The sequence below is a fragment of the Typopeltis vanoorti genome, chromosome 5, assembly GCF_054136105.1.
Source record: "Typopeltis vanoorti isolate ZY-2024b chromosome 5, IOZ_Tvanoo_1.0, whole genome shotgun sequence".
NCBI lineage: Eukaryota > Metazoa > Arthropoda > Arachnida > Uropygi > Thelyphonidae > Typopeltis > Typopeltis vanoorti.
In genome coordinates, this window is record NC_143553.1 from 6,481,216 (window position 1) to 6,504,127 (window position 22,912).

Below are 22,912 nucleotides of genomic sequence, written 5' to 3' on the forward strand. Positions count from 1 at the left end.
TTGTCTACCCAACTCTGGATCCTAGTTCTCACAAGCTTCTCCAACAACTTAACCACAATACCTGACACACAGATAGGCCTATAGTTTGATGCTTGAGTTTGATCACCTCCTTTATGAAGTGGCACAATCTTGCTCTCCTTAGGAACTTAACCAAGTGCAAGACTCGTATTAAAAAAATATGTCAAGGCAGGTGTCAACTCTCTGGCACTTTCCTTCAGAATACGCAGTGATATATTATCAAGTCCCACAGCCTTATTTACATCTAGTTTACTGAACTCCCCAAACACCTTTTGCTCACTTACAGTCAGTCTCTCCTCCCCATCATCAACTGCTCTCAATCTCTCCATGAAGTCACATTCACAAGATTGAAAGATCTTTATGAACTGCTCAATAAGTATCTCCACCACACATTTTGCAACAGCTGTCTTTGTACCATTTTCTCCAATCAATGTCATCCTTCCATAATCATTCTTTCTTTTTCTGGCTACATATCGAAAGAACTCTCTAGGATTTCTTTCAATTTCATTAGCTAACTGCTGTTCATAACTCTCTTTGGCTACTCTCACCAACCAAGTCACCCTCCTTGCCTGGTCTTTGTAGACCTCATGAAATTGGTTATTTCTGCTTCTCTTATGCTGCTTCCACAATGTCCTTTTTCTCTGTATCGCATGCTTGATCTCTTTATTCATCCATCTCACGCCTACCTTGTTTAACCTTCTCACCCTTGGAATACATTTAGACATTGCATCTGCTAGATAGTTTTTGAAAATCCCCCAAGCTGCATTGATCTCTTTTCCAGCTAACTCCTCATTCCATGCTACACCCTCAAGCTGCCTCTTGAGCTCTTCATAATTACCCCCTTGTAGTTCCACATATACCCTTTTCTCACAGGGGTCCTCGCACTGCTGGCAACCACCCAGGTATTCACCTCATGGTCACGCTCACTAATTGGTGGATGATTTGATACCTCATTTATAATTACATCCTCTGATGAGATGACCAAATCCAAGCCCCTTAATCCTCGTGTGCCCTCTGTTACATACTGTCTGAGGTAGTTATTCCTCAAAAACTCAAGAAACTAATTTTCTTTACTTCCAGTTGCTATCTCATCATTCCAGTCTATATTGCCATAATTAAAATCACCCATAATGATCACCCTTTTCTTATTTGCTTGGCTAATTTCACTATACATTTCACTATCACCACCATCCACATTACCTGGTCTATAACAACATCCCATAAAGTATTTGATTCCATTCACCTCTATCTCACACCATACTGCCTCAAAACCACTGGCACTATTTCTGTCTTGCATCTCTACTTTGTATGGACATAACTCTTTCTCTCTCATTAATAGCACTCACCCTCCCTTTTTACCCCTTCTATCCTCACGAAACACATGATACCCTTCCATCTCTATTCCTGTCAGGATGTCATCCTCTTCCAACCATGTCTCACTTATTCCGACAATCTTTGGGTGAACAGACGCTAGTGTAACCATTTCATCTGCCTTGTTTCTTATATTTCTAGCATTGGTATACAAACACAACAGCTTATTTCTGGATCTACAGCTAGTTCCACTGATACCACTCACTCGATGTGATCTCTCCATGCTAGACTGGGGCCATTTCCCTTTCTGCTTCTTCATTTTAGAACCCTTTTCAATTCCAACTGTTTCCTCTTGATCCCTGGTCATCCCATTCCATTCCTGCCTACACATGCTCTCACCTCCTCTTGGAGCATCCACCTTTCTCACACTGTGTACCCCTGTCCACCCTGAGCCTCCCTGTTTCCCTGCTCCTCTTGCACACCCATTCTCTCATTTTCTATACTCATACCACTCACTTCCCCATTCATATCCACTTCTTCAATCTCTCCTGTCTTACTCTCCTGCTCTTCCACATCACTCCCCTCTCGATCTGATTCATTCTCTCCATTCACTTCTCTACCTTCCAGCAGCAGTCTCTCCAAGCGACTCACACCATAACCACTCAAATGCAGTCCATCACTCCCATACAGCTCACTTCGTCCCTCAAACTCATTCCACACATTAACAAACTGTACTCCCATCTCCTCACACATTTCAGCCAGCATATCATTCATAATCCTTGCTCTTCACCTCATTTCACCACAGTCATACCTAGGAAACACACTGACTACCCTTCCTGTCACACTATTCTCTTTTATCCTTCCAAGCAGCCTCCTGATATCCATTCTAACACGCTCTTTGTCCTCTCTCAAATCATTTGTAACAATTAATACTATTAACTCTTTTGCTCGCTCCCGCCTCATATCCAATGCCTCAATCACTCTACTCATTTTACCACCTGGAAAACATACCTTGTGCATTCTATTCTCTAGCACACCTTTAATAATGAAGTCGTCATACAACGCCACTCGCTCATCTTTCGTTAACTCTTTCATGCCATCATGATTTATTTTAATAGTTTTGACCTGAATTTTCTTAATTTCATTCTGCATCCATTTCATTTCTTGCCTCATCCAATCCAATTCAACTTCCGAATCTCGCAACACATTCTCTCTATCATTAAATCTTTCTAGCTTTCTAACTCTCGACCCCCCTCTTCTCACTTTAACTCTCATTCATCCTTCTTTGTTTCTGTACTTTCGGTCCAACATACGTCCAACATTCGCTATCATTCTTCTCACTTTCACTCTCATTTATCTTTCTTTGTTTCTGTACTTTCGGTCTAACATGCGTCCAACTTTCGCCACCATTCATTCTTTTTTCGCTATCATTCATTCTTTTGATTTTTTTTCACTTTCGATTTCTGCGTCACGTTCGTTTTCTCAATTTCGTTTCCTTCCGCCACTCTCGCCTCACTTTCGTCCCTTTTAACATCCGTTACGGTTTTCAAATCGCTCTTTTTCTTTTTTACTGATTTTTTAACATTTTTTTGCCTCTCTTTCTCACCATCCTTCTCTTTCAAACGGTCACTCATGTTTCCAGCGACATTCTCGTTACTAACACTTTCTGTCATCAATTTCATATTTGCATTCATCAGTTCCTCGTTCAGGTCACACTTCGCACACACACACCCTTCTTCCATCTCTGCTAAACATCCACAAATTATTTATGTAATTGAAGGAATACATATAACAGACCTCACACTTAATGAAACGACTGAAATCTAAATTAAAATCATGGAATGACAATGCCACGCCATTTTTTTTTTCTCTGCAGGTTACTAGGTCTAATAATAACAATTTCGTAATTTAGTTTAGGCAAGAAAAATCCCCCACACTAATAATACCGGTAGCGCACAATGTTTACAGCCGCTCTTACTCCAACAATTACGCATATATACTTAATTATTCCTAAAATAACTTATCTCAATCAGGAGCTCTTAGACATGTCCACAGCGCTTGGCTCACTAGTGCTGTTATCAAAATGAAAAATGAAATGAAGAATATATGGAGTGATGTTAGACGTTTAGTGAAAACAAATGAAAGTGTGTAAAAGAACAGAATGAAAGAAAAAAAGGTAAAAGAAGTGACAAGTGATTTGAGAATAGCAGTGTATAGAGATTTCATTGTTACAGGATTGGTTAATGAGAATGTCCATAAGGTCTGCTATCCAGGAAGGAGAACAAGCAAGATAATTCATGCAGTGGACATGAAGAAACAAGCAAGATAATTGGTGGTTGTGGGGACAAATGATTTTAAGTGGATGTAATGCTGGATATGAGGAGGTTATTGAGGAGAGTGAAAGATAAGTGGGAAAAGTGGTCAGCATGTTGCCGAGGTATGACAATGATGAATTCAGGCAGAGACCAGAATCATGAATGGTATTTCATGATTCTGGACACACTGAAAATATTAACTGCATTGTGAATGGAGAATCTATAGAACAAGTAAAACATTTCAGCTACTTAGGATTTTTAGGGAAAATGGTATGGTAGAAAGTCAACTGAATAAATTTATATGGAATAAGAGAGAAATTAGTCAAAACACTAAATTAGCTGTATACAAGTTAGTGTTCAAACCAATTTTAAGTTATGGATTTGAGAACTGGTCAAGTGTTTTAGAAATAAAACACTTGACCAAAGACTAGAGACCGCAGATACGAGAGTCCTGAGAAAGATTAGAGACGTGAACAGATGGCATCAATGGCAATATCATATTAAAAACAAGGATATTAGAAAATAACTTGAAGCATCCAGGAATGCGTTAGCAGAACTAATCTCAGATGGTATGGTCACTTAAATAGAATGGGAGAGAAAAGATTAGCAAAACAAGTGTTCTCTGCCAGGTTGGCAGGAAAAAGACCAAGAAATAGGTGGATTGATACAGTAAAAAGTGCCTTAGAAGACAGAAATATAAGATCTGATAATGTTGGAGTCTTGACAGGTAAGAGATTGATTTGGAGCAAAATTGTAGATAGGAAGTTAGTAAGGATGTAAATTTTTCATGTAGTACTATCATATCTTGTATTGAGAAGCAGCTAACACAAGAACTAGAAACTCTTACAGTTCGCTATAAGGAAAACCAACTGAAACCAAATCCCAGTAAAACCCAAATACATCTTTTCCATCTCAATAATAGGGAGGCAAGGAGAGAGTTGAATATAGAATGGAATGGCATGAAATTGGTCAATTATCAAAATCCAACTTACCTAGGTGTCACACTAGATAGGACCTTAAATTATAAGCGACACAGAGAAGACAGCAGCTAAAATTCAAACACGTAATAATATCCTGCGCCGTTTAACATCATCTCGGTAGGGTGCAAGTCCACAAGTACTGCATACCTCTGCACTGGCACTTAGCTTTTTGACAGCCGAGTATGCTAGCCCTGTTTGGGAAAGATCATCACATGTCAAAATTATTGATAAGGTTCTTAATGAAATGTGTCGGCACATTACTGGCTGCCTTAAGCCTACAAAAATTGACCATCTATGCTTGCTGTCTGGTATTGCACCTCCTCACATCAGAAGACCAACACAGAGTAGATATGAGTAGAAACAACAACTAAATGATGAACGGCATCCTTTGTATGGACATATTGCAGAAAATAGAGGTCAAACTCAAGGAAAAGTTTTATTCACTCAGTGGAACGGTTGGTTGATTCCATAAAAGCCACAAGGTCAACAATGTAGCAAGAACAATCTCCAGGGCTCTGAACTTAAACAAATCTCTTCCGTCCAGCTTTGCCAGTCTAGTTATATCTAGACTGGCAAAGATGGAAGATATTGAATAGACTTCGTTCTGGAATGGGCAGATCAAAGCAGAATATGGACAGATAGAGTTACACAGACAATGACAGGTGCTCATGTGGTGAAACACAAACCATGGATCATCTTCTGCAATGCTGCCTAATAGACATTAATAATATATGTACCCGACAAGATTTAATGCAGTGTAATGAAACACCTTTAAAGTATATTAATCATTGGAGTAATGAAATTTGACATTTTATGTTTTTGTGTAATATTTTATGCAAGTGGCATTTTTGTCTCTTAAATGTATGCTTTTAACCAGTATTCTTTTAATGTCTATTTCTTTAAATGTATGCTTTTAATCATTTATATGTATGATCTTACATTTTCCGTAGTTTGCACACAAAATAAGTAAATAAATAAATATCCTGTACACCCCTTGAGGGAGCATGCCAGGAACTGATGATGATGTAAGTAGCTTGAGAAACTGTTGTTAGATGGAAATGTGGTGAGAGATGAAAGCAAAAGATCTGAAGTAAGAGGTGAAGTAAAAGATCAGGAGAGTGGTATTGAAGAGACTTAAGTGCTTTTTAATGGAAACAGTAGTGGTGTGAGAGATGAACAGAGAATGGAAATGCAAGAGGAACAGGGAAATAGAGGGAGTCATGGCACAGGGAAAGTGAAAGTTGGGAGTAACAGTGAATGTACGCATGGGGATGATCAGCATGGAAATAGAATAGATCAGGATGCAAGTGGGATAGTTGAGACTGAGCAGATATATGTGGTAAGCAGTAATAAAGGTGACTGGGCGAAGATAGGTGTGGTAGGAAAATCACAACCAACAAGCGGCTTGATTAGGACTGGTTATAGATCTAAGAGTGAACTGCTGTGTTTATTTAAAATTGCCAGGAGTATCAAGAATAAGGGAGATGAATCTGTTTCATTGATTGAGTTTATTCGCTCCAAAATCATTGGAATAAGCGGAACATGGCTGAATGAAGATGATATCCTAACAGGAATAAAAATTGAAGGGTACAGTGTTTTGCGAGGAGAGAAAGGACAAGAACCGAGAGTGCTAATGATAGCAGAGGAATTATGTCCACATAAGCTAGACATGAAAGAGGAAAATAGTAGCAATGGTTTTGAGGCAGCGTGGTGTGAGGTGACGGTGACAGGAAGAGATATTTAGTTGGATGCTGCTATAGGCTAGAGAACGTGGAGAGTAGTGATGAAAAATGTATAAGCAACTTTGGTTAGTGAACAAGGAAATTTCGATTATTATAGGTGATTTTAATTATAGTGGTATAGAATGGAATGAAAAGATGGCATTTGGGAATAAGGAAAATGAATTTCTTGAGTTTTTGAGAGACAGCTATCTCAGGTGGCATGTAAAGGAGGACATGCAAGGATTGAAAGTTTTGGATCTGATCATTTCATCAGAGGACGTAATTGTGAGTGGGAGTTTTGCACTTCTCTCCAGTTGGCAAGATTGATGATGACGTGATCACCTAAGTTGTGGCTAGTTGTATGAGGATATCTGTGAGAAAAGAATATATGTGGAAGTAAGAGGCTGGTGATCATGACAAGCTTAGGACACAGCTTGGAACTATAGCATGGAATGAGGAATTGAGTCGTAAGGAAATAAATGATGCTTAGGAACTGACAAAGAATATATAACAGCATCGATGTATGAATATATTCTGAAGATCCAAAAGCTAAATGAGGTAAGTATAAAATGGATGAACCAGGGGATTAAGCATAAAATCTGGAAGAAGAAGGCACTTTGGAGGCAGTACAAGATGAATAATAGTAATAATCAGTTGCATGAAGAGTATAAAGAGCAGGCCAGAAAAGTGATTCAGTTGGTAAGGATAACAAAAGTGCAGTATGAGCAGAAATTAGCAAATGGTGCCAAGAAAAACTCTCATCAGGAAGAATGATTATGTTATGATGCTGTTAATGGATGAAACTGGAAGATTGCAGAGGACATAGTTGTTCAGTGAGCAGTTCATCAGGGTGTCTCATCCTCAATGTGAAATCAGAAGCTCAAATGTAGAGAATGAAATGAAAGATTTAATGGTGAGTGAGCAAGAGAAAAACGACGAGTTAAGTAAACTAGATGTTAATAAGGCAATAGGCTTGATGATATATCACCACATCTTGAGGGAATGTTCTAGGGAGTAAGCATCAGCCTTGGCCTACTTGATTAACAAGAATCTTGCAACAGCACAATTCCCAAAGGAGTAGAAGGAAGACAAAATTGTTCCACTCTGCAAGGGTGATAAAGCTAAGGCAACAAATTATAGGTATATCTGGATTTATAGTTAAGGTATTGGAGAGGTTGGTGAGATATAGAATACAAAAATGGATTGATAACAGTGGCATTCTTTATGCTTGTAAGCATGGGTTTGTTAAAGAGAGGTCATGTTTTACAAACTTGCTTATTTACTATAACAATGTGACGAATGCATTGGACAAGGGAGATGCATATACAGTGGCATACTTAGATTTTGCAAAGGCTTTTAATATTATGCCACACAAGTTGGGCACTGAACTAAAGCAGATGGGACTGGATGATAGTGAGTAAGATAGGTGAATGGCTATGTGTGTGGTGGATGGGGGGGGGGGAAGCACTATCTTGAAAGAGAAAAGTCACTAGTGGTGTACAGCAAGGGTCAGTTTTGGGACCACTGTTCTTTAATTTGTATATTAATGATATTGGGATAGGTTTAATTGGTGATATATAACTGTTTGTAGATGGTGCAAAACTGGGGAGAGTGATGAGGAATCAAATATATGTGGCCTTACAGAAGGACTTGAATAGACTGTATCAGTGGGCAACAGTATGGAACTGTTAATTCAATGTTGCCAAGTGCAAAGGTTCTGAAATTTGGAAGGCAACAATGGGATGCAAAGTATACACTTGGTGGGGAAATTTTGAAGAAAGCTGAAGAGATAAGAGACCTTCAAGTGGCGGTGGACAAGTATCTGAAGTTCAGAGGTCATAATGCACAAGTTGTGAAGACATCAGGTTATGACAATGATGGGGAGGACCTTAATAAAGAGGTTCAGGTTCCAATATATGAGGCCTTTATTAGGCCTCATATGGATTATTGTGCACAGATTTGGTCCCTTGATTTTCATGGTGATGAAAATATGTTGGAAATTGTTCAGAGAAAAGTGACTAAGGTCATAACTGGTCTTTCGGATGTGGGATATGAAGATAGACTGAGAGAATGCAGGTTGCAAAACCTTGTGAATAGGAGGAAGAGAGGAGATATGATTGAGATATTTAAGTTGGTAAAGGGTTGTTATCAAGTTAAATGGAAGAAATTTTTCATAGAATGGGTGAAGGAGGTAGAACAAGGGGACATACTTGGAAGAGTTGTATAAGGAGGATGTGAGCAGGGGAATAAGGAGTAGGTTCTTTGCATGGAAAGTGGTTGGTGAGTGAAATGCACTGCCTGACATTGTGGTGAATGCAGATGCACTGAATGAGTTTAAAGCATAGTATGTGTGATGGGCTTTATGTGTAACAGTGTTTGCCTCCTGCGATGAGTTTTTAGACTCCATGGAGGTCTGGTGTTAATAATAATAAATTTAGACTCAATATGGATAATGAATAGAATAAGGAATATAAGTCTTCAATCCAGAAAGAATTATTTCAGTAAACTAAATAAAAGAAAACAATATTCTGACCATGAAAAAAAGTGAATGAATAGAAATCCTTAGCGAAAACAAACCACATAAAAACAGACTGAATCTGAGAGTGGAAAAGATTTCTAAGAAAAGTGCACTAAGTTATGGTGAAAATTAGAAGAGTGCTGTCATTTGGAGTATACTAGGAAAGGCTATTTTATAAGGAAGATCAAAACTACTAGAAGAGTGGTGAGAACCATATTCTAGTAGCAGTGTAAATGCAAAAGATTCAGAAGTAGAAGATTAAACAGCTCAAAAGAACAGCAGAGAAAGCAGAAATGAATTTAATGGAACTAGAGAAAGAAATTTTGAGTAAAAGAAGATTAAAAGAGAGAGAAAGAGAGAGAGAGATTCTAAAATAGGCATCTTCTGGCAATATTATAGAAATGCCTGAGAACCAGCAGAAAGAATCAGGAATCATCTAGGCGAAATGATGCAGTTAATAGTGATACAGAAATCCCAAAAGGTATGATATGACAATACTGAAATCCTGACAAATAACAAATAAATTTGGAGGGAAAATGTTATTAGGAAGCTTATAATAATGTAAACATGTAGCACTATCATAGTATACTTTACATGTCTTGAGGAGTGCATATCAGGAATTTGATGAATCATTAAATAAAGTAATTTGTCAGCAGTTATCGCAATGACTGTGAACTGGGATTGTTAAGAATAAGAAGTTGGTTTTAGATTGCTGTAAATAAGAGTATACATAATTTAAATTATGTATGAGGTAAATGAAATCTCACAGGGCAATAATAACTACTGATTTGCAACTTATATTGTAAGTTAGTAGTTACAATTGAAGGAAACAAAGAAAGAAAGATGGTTTGATATTAAATCAGGTGTTAGGCAGGGATCCTTACAGTCCAGGATGTTATTTATAATCTACTGGACCTAAGTGTGCTGTAGTGAATTTCTTTCAGAATGGAATTGTGTCTATGGGATTTTAGTAGTTTGTTGTAGTGAGGGCATAATAGTGTTTATTATAGTTACAGCCGACTGTAAATCTGCTACAAGTATTAAGGGTCTTTACCAAATTAAATAACTGCTGTGCCAAATTTGGTATGAAAATCAGAGCAATAAAAAGACAATGTATGAAAACAGGCAGGAAAACAAAACAACAACAAAAAAAAATCAACTGTATTTGTAGGCAAAATTTTTAATCAAAATGGCAAAATAAACATGCAAACAGATAACATAATAATTAATCATAGTATGGTCAAAACACTATTATACAAGAATGTTCATACCAATTTTAACTTAATGGATCTGAGAACTGAGTTAGGTAGAAATAAAAGTTGATCAAAGACCAGAGACAGAGTTCTGAAAGAAATTTATACGTGAATGGTATCAATGTCAGAACCATACTAAAACAAAGTTATCAGAAAAGAACTTTGTCAATATACAAGAATGTGTATACAGAGTAACATAAAAATGAAAACTGCTGCAATAATTTCCTTTGGAAACCACCATAGAGCTGAACCACAAAACAAGATACTGAAATTGGTAGTGGAAAAGAGATTTCATAAGTAGAGTCACTTAAACAAAATGGGAGATGAATAATAGCAAAGCAAGTGTTTGAAGCAAAAATGGCTTGAAAAAGACCCCAAGGAAGATAAATATATGTGGATCAAGGCAGCTTGCAGCACTTTAGAAGAACAAAATACAAGAGCTAAACAAATTTGAGAAATGACAAATAATAGACCATTCGGAAGAAGTTGTTGGTTGCAATCTAATCTTATAATCTTGTGTTAAACTTGTAACTAGTACACCCGCTCCCTTGGTGATGAGACACCACATAATAATAAAATATGGATACTTATATGTCAATGGATTCCACCTTTAGGGCCTCACTTATTAAGCCAGTCTGGAAGAAAGTTATTGACAGGAAACTAATCATGAAATATTATGTTGGACTTTCATGATATCTGGCATGTCCTTTGAGGGTATATACCAGAAAATGAGATAATGGTAATTCAAATTAGTGGTGAGGCGATATATATTTGTGAGATGGTCAACCTATTCTGTTAGTTTATGTATAGAAAGGCTTAGGTGTCACTGATGAATCATAATAATGCTTTATGGTATAAACAACACCTCTCTTGGTGTTATGTACATTATACCATAAATTATGAAATTATGGAAATTTAATTTATAAAGGCTCTTACCTTTCTTATGGTATCAGTAGCACTAATGAATTTGTTATAGTTTTCATATACCAATGTTTGCATTTCACTATCTAAAGACTGAATTTCCTTATAGATTAGCTGCTCTTTGTCCATCAACTCTGTAAGACCATATTCTCTTAAAAGCTGTAAAAAGAAACTGACACGTATTAATACAGAATAACAAAATAAATATCTCATAAAAAGAATCCTCTAATATTCACTTGCAAATCATTCAAATAGGATTAGTGACAATACTATTAAAGTGTAAACAAACTATACCATTTATGTTACACTGCATATTTACTGCATCATTTATGTTATTCCCCACCTTGCCTACATAGCCAACCTTTTATATTAATCGGTCATGGAGAATAAGATAATAGTATTTACATATAATTTTATTTTAGTTGGTTAGAATGTTGCAGGTTCATATCCATGATGGTGCATTGACTTCAAAACCAGCATGTTGTGTTTATCCAAATAATGAAACTTGAGTTTGTAAAAATTTTAAATATTTGCTGTAAAGAAATATTCTGTATATCTAAATCTTAAATTCTAACCAAATACAGAGAACAATTATATGGCCATTCTAGAATTATATAATATGATCTCAAATAAAATATTTCTCACTCATTGACAATTAAATCTAGTTCCGAGAGATAACATCAAATACTGTACAAAATAAGAAAGAAAACTGGGAGCTTCCTTTCCAGTGTTTATATTATCACTCTCCTATTTATCTTCCATTATTTTGTTTATTTCTCCTTGCTCATATACAGTCTATCTTATTATTACTATTGTTATTGCATGAGCACCTCCATGGAATCCTAGGACTCATCATGAGCAACCCAAACTAACAACACAATATCTATCATACCTCTCCTTGAAACCATTACAGACAAAATCACACACAACTGACTCAGGTAACCCATTTCCATTCATTCACCACTCTCCAAGCAAAAAATCTAGTCCTCATGCCATTGCTAAACACACTCTTATCCAACTTTTCAGGGATGACTCTTGTTTTGCTCCCTCTAGCCAAGTGCTGAAACATTTCCCCTGCATCAATCCTATTCCTATTCTCCCTTTTTTTTTTTTTTTGCCTATCATCCAATTTCTGCAATCCACAAACCCTCAATCTATCCTCAATGGAGCATTCCACAGAACAACTCGCCTCTTGATCCTCTCCACCACTTCCTTGTCTACAAGAAACCCAGGTGAACAGACCTGAGCACAGTATCCAGATGTGGTCATATCAAGGCTTTATAAAGCGGAATGATAACTCCCTTATCTCTGCTTGTTAGTGTAGTCTTCAATTACCACATAATCCTGTGAGCTACCCTGGCTACTTTAACAATATGTTTTCTAAACTTCAGCTCTTTACCGACTACTACCTGCAAATCCCTGGCTTCAATTTTCTGGAGTACAATTACCACAATGTGGTACAGAGCTTGTAATCTTTGTATCCCATACTGTCAGCCTATTTAAATCATCATGCAAGCTCTCTACATCACCTTGATTAACTATTACCCTCAAATTTACATCATCAGCAAACAACTGAATATCTCCCTTCAAATTATTTCCTATATCATTTATGTACAAATTAAACAGCAGTGGTCCAAGCACAGAGCTCTGTGGCACACCATTGGTCACCTGCCTTCTCCTGGATTCAGCTCCTCCATATACTACATTTTTATGTGTGTCCATCAGCAACCCTTTTGTCCACATCACCAGTTTCCTATTCATCCCCATTTGTTGCAGTTTGCATAACAGAGTTCGATGTGGTCTTCTGTAAAACTCTTATCCAACTCATTCTATCACAAAAAATTATTAAATTACTAAGGCAAGACAATCTTTCACAAAACCATGTTGCCCCTAACAGAGTATCATATTTATATCAGAATATCATATATCTACCCATTCTTGAATTCTCTTTTTGATCAACTTTTCCAGTACTTTTACCACCACTCCTGAGATGCTAATTGGTCTATAATTTCTTATAACAGACTTAGATCCTTCTTTATACAAATGAGTGGTAGTACTGGTAAAGTTGATCAAAAAGAGAATTCAAGAATGGATGGATAAGATGGATTTGTGAAGGGTTGTCATGTCTTAGTAATTTGCTAATTTTTTGTGATAGAATGAGTTGGATAAACATTTGACAGACCACATGGAACTTTGTTATGCAAACGTCAACAAATGGGGATGGATAGGAAACTGGTGATATGGATAAAAGAATGGCTGATGGACAGATATAAAAATGTAGAATATGGAGAAGCTGAATCCAGGAGAAGGCAGGTGACTAGAGGTGTGCCACAGGACTGTGCCTGAACCACTGCTGTTCAATTTGTACATAAATGATATAGGAAATAATTTGAAGGGAGATTTTCAGTTGTTTGCTGATGATGCAAAATTGGGTAGGCTAATAGTCCTTTATGTATTTTGTCCTTCTTCCACTCTCTTGGGACTTTGCCAGCACTGAGACTTAAATTAAACAGCCTAGTCAAAGCTATTGCCAGTTCCCCTGCACATTCTCATAAAATACAAGCCAATATTCCATCCAATCCCACAGATGTATCTGCATTCAGATTCTGCAATATATTAAGTACCTTCAATTCTTTAACCAGTGTTCTCATATCAGTTCGCATCACCTCTGTCTTAACAATATCTTCACTAGGATTATATACAGTTGCAAAATGATTACTCAGTAGCTCAACCATCTGCCTCTGTTACCCTCTCTATCATCTGTACTCATTAAAGTTATCCTTCCTTAGTTGTTCTTCCTCCTATTTGTCACATAAGGAAATAGGAGAAAGAAAATTCCAAAAAACTCTTTGGAATTTCCTTTCGCCTGTTCTGACCTCTCAAATTTCTCAGAATACCATAAAAGTTGAAGATCTCACTTGACTAGTATACTTGCATGTCTTCTAGTAAGCATCATCATCATCATCAATTTCCTGCCATGTACCCTCACAAGGAGTGTACAGGATATGATAGTACTACATGAAAAATTTACATCATTACTAACTTCCTATCTACAATTTTCCTCCAAATCAGTCTGTTACTTGTCAAGACTCCAACATTATCAGATCTTATATTTCTATTGTCCAGGGCACTTTGTACCATATCAATCCACCTATATCTTGGTCTTCCTCTGAGTCGTTTTCCTGCCAACCTGGCATAGAACACTTGTTTTGCTAATCTTTCCTTGCCCATTCTGTTTAAGTGACCATACCTCCTCCTGAGATTAGCTCTGCTAATGCATTCCTGGATGCTGACAATGTCAAGTTCTTTCCTAATATCTTCATTTTTAATATGATATTGCCATTGATGCCATCTGTTCAGGCCTATAATCTTTCTCAGGACTCTCCTATCTGCGGTCTCTAGTCTTTGGTCAAATGTTTTACTTCTGACCCAGCACTCAGATCCATAAGTTAAAACTGGTTTGAACACTGTCTTGTATACACTAATTTAGTGTTCCGACTAATTTCTCTCTTATTCCATATGAATTTATTCAATTGACTTCCTACCATACCAGCTTTGTTGATTCTGTTGTCTATTTCTATATTTAATTTACCATCTTCACTAAAAATCATGCCTAATTAGTTGAAATGTTTTACTTGTTCCACAGGTTCTCCATTCACAACACAGTTGACATTGTAAGTGGAGGTTTCTATGGTTTAGAAGTTCACATGGTATATTCCGGTAATTGGACCACATTTTTTAATAAGCTATACTAAACACAATGAACTAATAAAAGACCCGACAAGCTTCGTAAGTCGTTTGACTTACATCTTCAGGGGTAAAAGGTAACTGAAAGTTAAAACAACAAAAAAGAGATTAACAGTTGTAGCCGTCTGACTATTCATAAAATTAAAAATCAGAATGCAGATTCAAAGCAGTGCAGGGTTTAAACAATGCTGGATGATGTCACGTTCTGTTGTTCACGTTCATAATGTCCGAGATCTGACTGAGGTATATTTTTTATTAAAACTGACCAAACTTGGTGGAGAATTAATCCTTGATTTTCATTGCATTGTGTTGGTATTTTGAGCATGTTTGCAGCTTCTTTAAATTTCCTTATGTAACAGTTTTTTTTCTACGACATGCTTGTATTCTGCCATAGTACATTGTGGCCGGTGGAAGTGGTATGGAAAGCTAGACCTGATTTTTGTTGTATTCTGTTTTGTACATCCTTTTGGTGTTCGTTCATGCGAATTTCCCCAGATCATTCTGTCTGTCCTACATAGCAGATGCCACAAGAACAATAAATGTTGTAAACACCTGGTTTTTTTTAAAGGATGATGAGGAGGTTTCGGGGGATGTAGAAATCATGAGATGTAGAAGCCAGTGGGCAGAAAGGCTACTTTGATGTTATATTTGTTAAGTAATTTAGCCATCTTGTCTGTAACATTTTTGATATATGGAAGCATGATAGCATTTTTGAAATCTTGTTTCTGAGAGATGTTTGTAGGAGGTGTGTGGAGGATTTTTTTGATAGTCTTGGTTTCATAACCATTCTTTTGAAAGATCCGTGTTAGATATTCTAATTCTTCGTTTCTATGTTTTTCTGTGCTGGAAATGTTATACGCTCTGTCCCTTAGGGTTTTTATTATACCTATTTTTTGTGAAGGGTGGTGGTGTGAGACCGCATTAAGAAATCTTCCTGTGTTGGTGGGTTTTCTATATATTGAGAAAGAAAGTTTATTATCCTTTTCATTGACTTCTAATAGAATGTCTAGAAAAGGCACTTTTCTAAGTTCTTCATGTTCTAAAGTAAATTTTATATTATTATGCAAATTATTTAGGTAATCTTTGAAAGCAATGAGTTCATCTGTTGTTCCTGGCCATATGATGAATATATCATTGACTTAGCGTAGCCATATTTTTTGTTTTTGATGATAATTGTTTAAAGCATTATTTTCAAAGTTTTCCATAAATAGGTTAGCTAAAGCTGGAGAGAGGAAAGAGCCCATAGCCAGTCCTTCTTTTTGTTCCCAAAATTTGTCTTGAAACATGAAAAAAGTATTATTTATACAATGTTTATAAAGATATACGATGTACAGAGGAAAAAGATCTTCTAGGAGATTTACAGTTTCGTTTCTTGGAACATTTGTAAATAGGCTGATAACATCCAAACTTGCTAATATGTCTGAAGGTCCAATATAAATATCTTTTACTTTTTCAATAAAATGTGTACTGTTCTTGATGAAAGAAGATGTTTTTCCTGTATGAGGCAAAATCATTTTGGTGAGATGTTTTGCTAAATTAGAGGTCAGAGAGTCTCTACCATCTACTATTGGTCTTAAGGGAATACCTATCGTATGAATTTTTGGTACACCATAAATTTTTGAAACTAATGGGTGTTTTGAATGTAGAGTTCTTTTGAGTTCTTCAGTCCAATTAGGTATCTTTTTGATTAGATCATTGGTTTTATTGTGAGCACGCCAAGTGGGATCTCTCAACATCACCAGTTAAAGATCGGTACTATCAACATAAGAAGCCTGAATGGCAAAGAAATGGAGCTAGCTGAGGAATTAGATAAGTACCAGATCGACATAATAGGGGTGACTGAAACAAAAAAGACAAAAACTGGTGAGATATTTCTGAGCAATAAATACAAAATGTTATATTCAGGCAATGACAAACAAGGAAAAGAAGGAGTAGCCATAGTGTTCAACACAAAACAAGAGGCTAATCTTCTTGAATGGCAGGCTGTCTCAAGTAGAGTAATGTGGGCAAATATGAGAATGGATAATTGGACAATGAGACTTATCTGTGCCTATGGTCCCACAGAAGATTCTATTAAGGTAGAAGTGGAGGAATTTTTTTGAGACTTTAGAAAAAGCAACTGACACAATGAAAAAGGAAAAGTTGGTCCTTCTTGGGGATCTAAATAGCAGAGTAGAAAATGATTGTCAGACATACAAAATTATTTGGGGAAAATTTGGAGAAAAGAGCAAAGCTAATAATAATGGCAAATATCTGTTGGATTTCTGCTCAGGACATGGACTAGTTATTACTAACACCATATTCCAACATAAAAATGTGCACAAATTCACATGGAGAGAAGAGGCAAGGAATAAGAAAAGTCTCATTGATTATGTTACTGTTGATAGTGATGTTTTCTCCCTGGTGCAGGATGCCAGAGTGTACAGAGGATTTGAAATTGGAAGTGATCACTATTTAGTCTTGAGCAGGATAAAATTGAATTTCATATTGAAAAGAATAACATGTAAGAAAGTTTTAAAGCGAATAAAAGTCGAGCAGCTCTCAGATGTGAACAGTAGACTAAAATACACAAAGATTATTGAAGGAAAAATGAAAGAGTTTGAGAACAGGAACCAAACCTTGGAGATTCGGTGGCAAGCCTTGAAGAAAACCCTGATTGATTCAACTAGAGAGGCATGTGGTGAAGTTGTCTGCAAGGATAGAAAAATTAGAACTCCATGGTGAACACAGGAAGTAAAAGAGGCAGTGAAGGAAAAGAAGAAAGCATATCAAAAGTTCCTGGAAAATTAGTCAGCTTGTGCTCTTAGAGAATACAAAGACAAATGCAAGAATGCTAAACACTGTGTAAAACTAGCTAAACAAAAGTCATGCGAGGACTTTGGCAAGAATATAGAAAATAAATATCAAGAAGGTCGCAAAATATTTTGGAGGTTGTTGAAGAAGCTTAGGAATGGAGGAAAGCAAGGAGTTAGAGATGATAAAGTGGCATGAAAATGGGAGAAAAAGATATCCTTGAAGTATGGAGTAATTACTTTGAAAATTTGCTAAATGAAACAAGCAGTGATGACAGCATAGTGATAAAAAACACTGACTAGTAATGCAGTCAGGAATACATATCCATACTTGAAGTAGAAAAAGCCATTGAAGGCTTGAAATGACAAAAGGCAGCAGGAGTAGATGATATTCAACCAGAAATGCTTAAGTATGGTGGTATAAAAGTCTAACAGTGGCTGCACTGCATAGTTCAGAAGTTGTGGACAGAGGGACGAATTCCTGATGATTGGAGTAGAGCTCTCATAGTACCCATATATAAAAGGGAAATAAAACTGAATGTGAGAATTACAGAGGTATATCCCTACTGAGTGTTCCTGGTAAGATATTATTATTATTATTATTATTGTTCTGGACAACTCCAAGGAGTCGACAGACTCATCGAGGGAGGCCCTAACATCATGTCAAGAACAACTATTCGACATTGACACAGTATCTATCATACCTTGCCTTGAACTCATTCACGGTCGTAGCACCCACAACAGACTCTGGAAGCTTATTCCACTCATTCACTACTCTCCAAGTATAAAACCTAGCTCTAACACCCTTGTCAACTATGCTCTTTCCCAGTTTCCATTCATGGCCCCTAGTCCTCCCACCACCAGTCATATTTTCAAAAATATCTTCTGGATCAATCTTATAGAAACCCTTCAGTAATTTGAATGTCTCAATCATATCACCCCTCCTTCGCCTATCGACCAATTTCTGCAACCCACAAATCTTCAACCTATTCTCATAAGGTTCATTCCACAGACCTGCTATCATCTTGGTCACTCGTCTCTGGATCCTCTCCACTTCCTCCCCATCATGAAGAAACCCTGGTGCCCATAACTGGGCACAGTAGTCCAGATGGGGACTTATCAAGGCTCGATACAAAGGAACAACAACTTGTTTGTCTCTGCATGTTAAAGTATTTTTCAGAAGCCAAGTGATTTGGTGAGCTGTTTTAGTCACTTTTGCAATGTGCCCCCTAAACTTCAATTCCCTATCTATGCAAGTATACTTGAGAAACGGTCGAGAAGAATTGTGGAAGAAAAGCTTGGTGAAGAACAAGCTGGATTCAGGCCAAATAGAGACTGTCAATATCAGATCTTCACTTTACAACAAATAGTTGAGAAACCATGGGAATATAACAAAGATCTGTATTTAAGTTTTGTCGACCTGAAAAAGTCATATGACAAGGTGCCAAGAGAGAAGCTATTCAATATGCTATAGTTATATGGTGTCAATGGAGTATTATATCAAGCAATACTTAGTCTTTATTTGAAATTTGTAAGTCAGCAGTCAGAATTGAAGGAAGTACAGGAAGATGGTTTAATGTTAAATCTGGTGCGAGACAAGGATGTGCATTATCCCCTCTGTTATTCATTATCTATATGGATCACATTATGAAGGAAAGTGGTATTAAACCTGATATCAAAATTGGAGATGTTAATGTCAGCTCTTTGCTTTATGTGGAAGATGTTATACTTCTAAATAAATCCACTACAAGTTTGCAAGATTCCTTGACTAAATTGAATAACTGTTGTAATAGATATGGTATGAAGGTTAGCATTAAAAAGACAGACAATGAAAATAGGTAGTATTGTTGAAAATGCCAACTGTGTTGTGAACGGAGAATCTGTGGAACAAGTAAAACATTTCAGCCACTTAGGCACGATTTTTACTGAAGATGGTAAATTAAATATGGAAATAGACAACAGAATCAAGAAAGCTGGTATGGTAGGCAGTCAATTGAATAAATTCATATGGAATAAGAGAGAAATTAATCGGAACACTAAATTAGCTGTATAGAAGACAGTGTTCAAACCAGTTTAAATTTATGGATCTGAGAGCTGGGTCAGAAGTAAAACACTTGACCAAAAACTAGAGACCACAGATATGAGAGTCCTGAGAAAGATTAGAGGCATGAACAGATGGCATCAATGGCAATATCATATTAAAAATGAGGATATTAGGAAAGAACTTGACATTGTCAGCATCCAGGAATGCGTTAGCAGAGCTAATCTCAGGTGGTATGGTCACTTAAACACAATGGGCAAAGAAAGATTAGCGAAACAAGTGTTCTCTGCCAGGTTGGCAGGAAAACGACCCAGAGGAAGACCAAGATATAGGTGTATTGATACGGTACAAAGTGCCTTAGACGATAGAAATATAAAATCTGATAATGTTGCCGTCTTGACAAGTAACAGACTGATTTGGAGGAAAATTGTAGATAGGAAGTTAGTAATGATGTAAATTTTTCATGTAGTACTATCATATCCTGTACACCCCCTTAAGGGTACAAGTCAGGAATTTGATGATGACATTTTATCTTTTTTTTTTTTGTTATATAATAAAGTAATCTTTAGATCAAACAGTTCATGCAAACAAGTTTGCATGAACTGTTTGATGAACTTTGTGAAACTTTCTGTCATTTAATAATTTCTCATTAGAAATTATTAAATTTCTAATGAGAAATTATTATAGAAAAAAAAGACTGATGGGAATGCAAACGAAAAGGAAAACTACAAAGAAAAATGCATATTTGATAAGACAAAGCAAAAACTATCCCCAGAGAAATAGTTTTGGATTAGAGTAAGAAAGATTTTGCTACTGCTATGATTGAACAATAACAATACTTGAGTTCATGGTATTCCTCAGAAGTTAAAAAAAAAAATTTCAAAAGAAAATGCCATTACCTAATTAGAATGACTGCAGAATACTGTAGTCTAAATCCAACAGTCACTCTGGTGATAAGAAATGCTGAAGAATGAATCTTACAATCACTGACATCTTTAAAAAACTTATTCACTCAAAGTAACAACATATGATGCATCTGAATAATGAAATATGATAGGTGTCACATTTTTTTTTTTTAATAATGGTGAAAGTGAATGAGATAAAACATGGTGGACAGATAGCCCTCTACGGAAAAGACCTCTGCTGTTAATAACATTCAAAACATCACCATTGCAGTGTGGCACTACTGTTGTCTCACAACTAATTCTAGTTGCAAGATGGAAGCTACCACACAAGCATGATCCAAAACAGGTGTCTGTGAAGTTATTCATTTTTTGCAAGCAAAAGGCATTCACTGTGAACTGGTTGCTATGTATGGTGTAAAGGTGATGTCAAAGAAGCAGGTGTGTGTTTGGTGCAATGAATTTAAAGTGGGCCATGGTGAAATTGAAAATTGGCACTGGGCAGACAAGCCTTCATTGAGCAAGACAGAAGACAACATTTTGCACATTAAGGGCATTATTCTTGAAGATCAGCAAGTGAAACTGCATGAAATTGTACATGTTGTGAACTTGAATAGGTCCACTGTTTACAAAATTGTTCACAATGTCCTTGGCTTTCGAAAGGTGTGCTCCCACTGTGTGCCTTGACAATTGTCAGAGGAGCACAAGGCAACATGCATGGGAATGGGTCCGGAGAATCTGTTGCAATACAGCAACAAAGGTGAGGATTACAAAGGTGAGGATTTTCTTGCTCACCTGGTCACAGGAGTCAAAATGCGAGTTCATCATTTTACCCCAGAGAGCAAACAAGACTCCATGACCTGGAAACATCCACAATCTCCTGTGTGCAAAAAATTCAAAACAGTTCTCACTGTCCGAAAAGTCATGGCCACAGTGTTCTGGGATCGCCAAAGAGTTCTGTTGGCCGACTTTTTGCCGAAGGGAAGACAAACGATAGAGAATCTTTACTGTGTAACGTTGGACAAACTGAAAGCCAACATTTAATGTAAATGAACTCCTGACAAGGACTCCTGACAAGCAGTGTGATTTTGTTGCACAACAATGCTACTCCACAACCCACATGAGTGATTGCACTATAATCATTGGGAAACTCTGCCACATTCCCCCCCCCCCCATTACAGTTGAAACTTAGCAGCTTGAGATTTCCATTTGTTCAGACCCTACAAGAAACACCTTTCCAGAGAGCATTTCACTACAGATGAGGAAGTTCATCAGGTGGTGCACAGTTGGTTACTGGGTGCAGGCACAGACTTCTTTAGCAATGGTATTGATAAACTGATTTTCGTTGAGGCAAGCAGATCAATAAATTTGGAGACTTTGAGGAGAAGTAGCGCATGTTCACTTATTTCTTGGTATATAATTTCAACTTCCTATTAATAAACATCCTTGAGAAAAAAAAAAAAAATGTGTTACCTTACTTTTCAGAAACCCCTCATATAAACATATATTTGCAAATTTCTTAAAAATTTTCTTCAAGACGTGTGTTTAACTTGGAACAAATTATGATGAAAGTGTATTTTATCAGTAAATTACTTAATTAATCTACTCACATCTTATATATCTGCATGAATATCTTTCTCTGGTTATTGTTGACTACTATATAAACTGCACTGTTGTGCCTACTGCCAATACTAAAGATGGAACTGCCTTAATTTTCTTTATTACTTTCCATTCTCACAAAAAGAGAGAGAGAGAGAGAGAGAGAAGTGAGAGAGAGAGAGAGAGAGAGAAGGGGAGAGGAGAGAGAGAGAGAGAGAGAAGGAGAGAGAGAGAGAGAATTTGCAGTGTATTTTTTATGGAAATCGAACAATAAAACCTAGACCAAACAGAACTTTTGGCTTACAATAAACAGGGTGATGGTTTCATGTTGATTGATGAAATTCATCTTTCACCTATCTAGCCGAATAATAGCATATCCACTCTCCAACAAACATGCTGCATGTTTGAATTCTGTAATATGAAAGTTCCATGTTTAATATCTAGAGCAAGGATTCTGGACTACTCAAAAAAATAAATAAATAATAATAATAAAAAGAGAACAAAAAATCCTTAGCTCACCTTCAGTACTATTAGTACATTAGTAAAAATCTTTCATGAATGAAAATCACATTAAAAAAAAAGGCACCTAAGACCATTTTACAAACATATATGTCCAAGATAACATTCGAACTGACAGTCTGTTGGTTTGGAGAGAGGTTTGCAAAAAGTGATATAAAAGAGATCAAAATATACCAACAAAAAAAAAAAAATAATATTTCTAGGAAGCTGTTATTTATGGTAAATAAACTGTCTTTCAAAGCATTTCCAGTTGAAATAAATATCACATCAGAACA

The 22,912-nt window shown here is 36.6% G+C and overlaps 1 protein-coding gene across 1 annotated transcript in view; it reads right to left on the reverse strand.

The window, feature by feature from the left end:
• Vps51 (vacuolar protein sorting 51) overlaps positions 1-22,912 on the reverse strand; it is a 421,027-nt gene that overhangs the window by 372,418 nt on the left and 25,697 nt on the right. Inside the window, exon 3 of the mRNA XM_090392235.1 lies at positions 11,053-11,196. Coding sequence (XP_090248361.1) covers positions 11,053-11,196 — 144 coding nt within the window. The remainder of the gene's footprint in view (positions 1-11,052; positions 11,197-22,912) is intronic.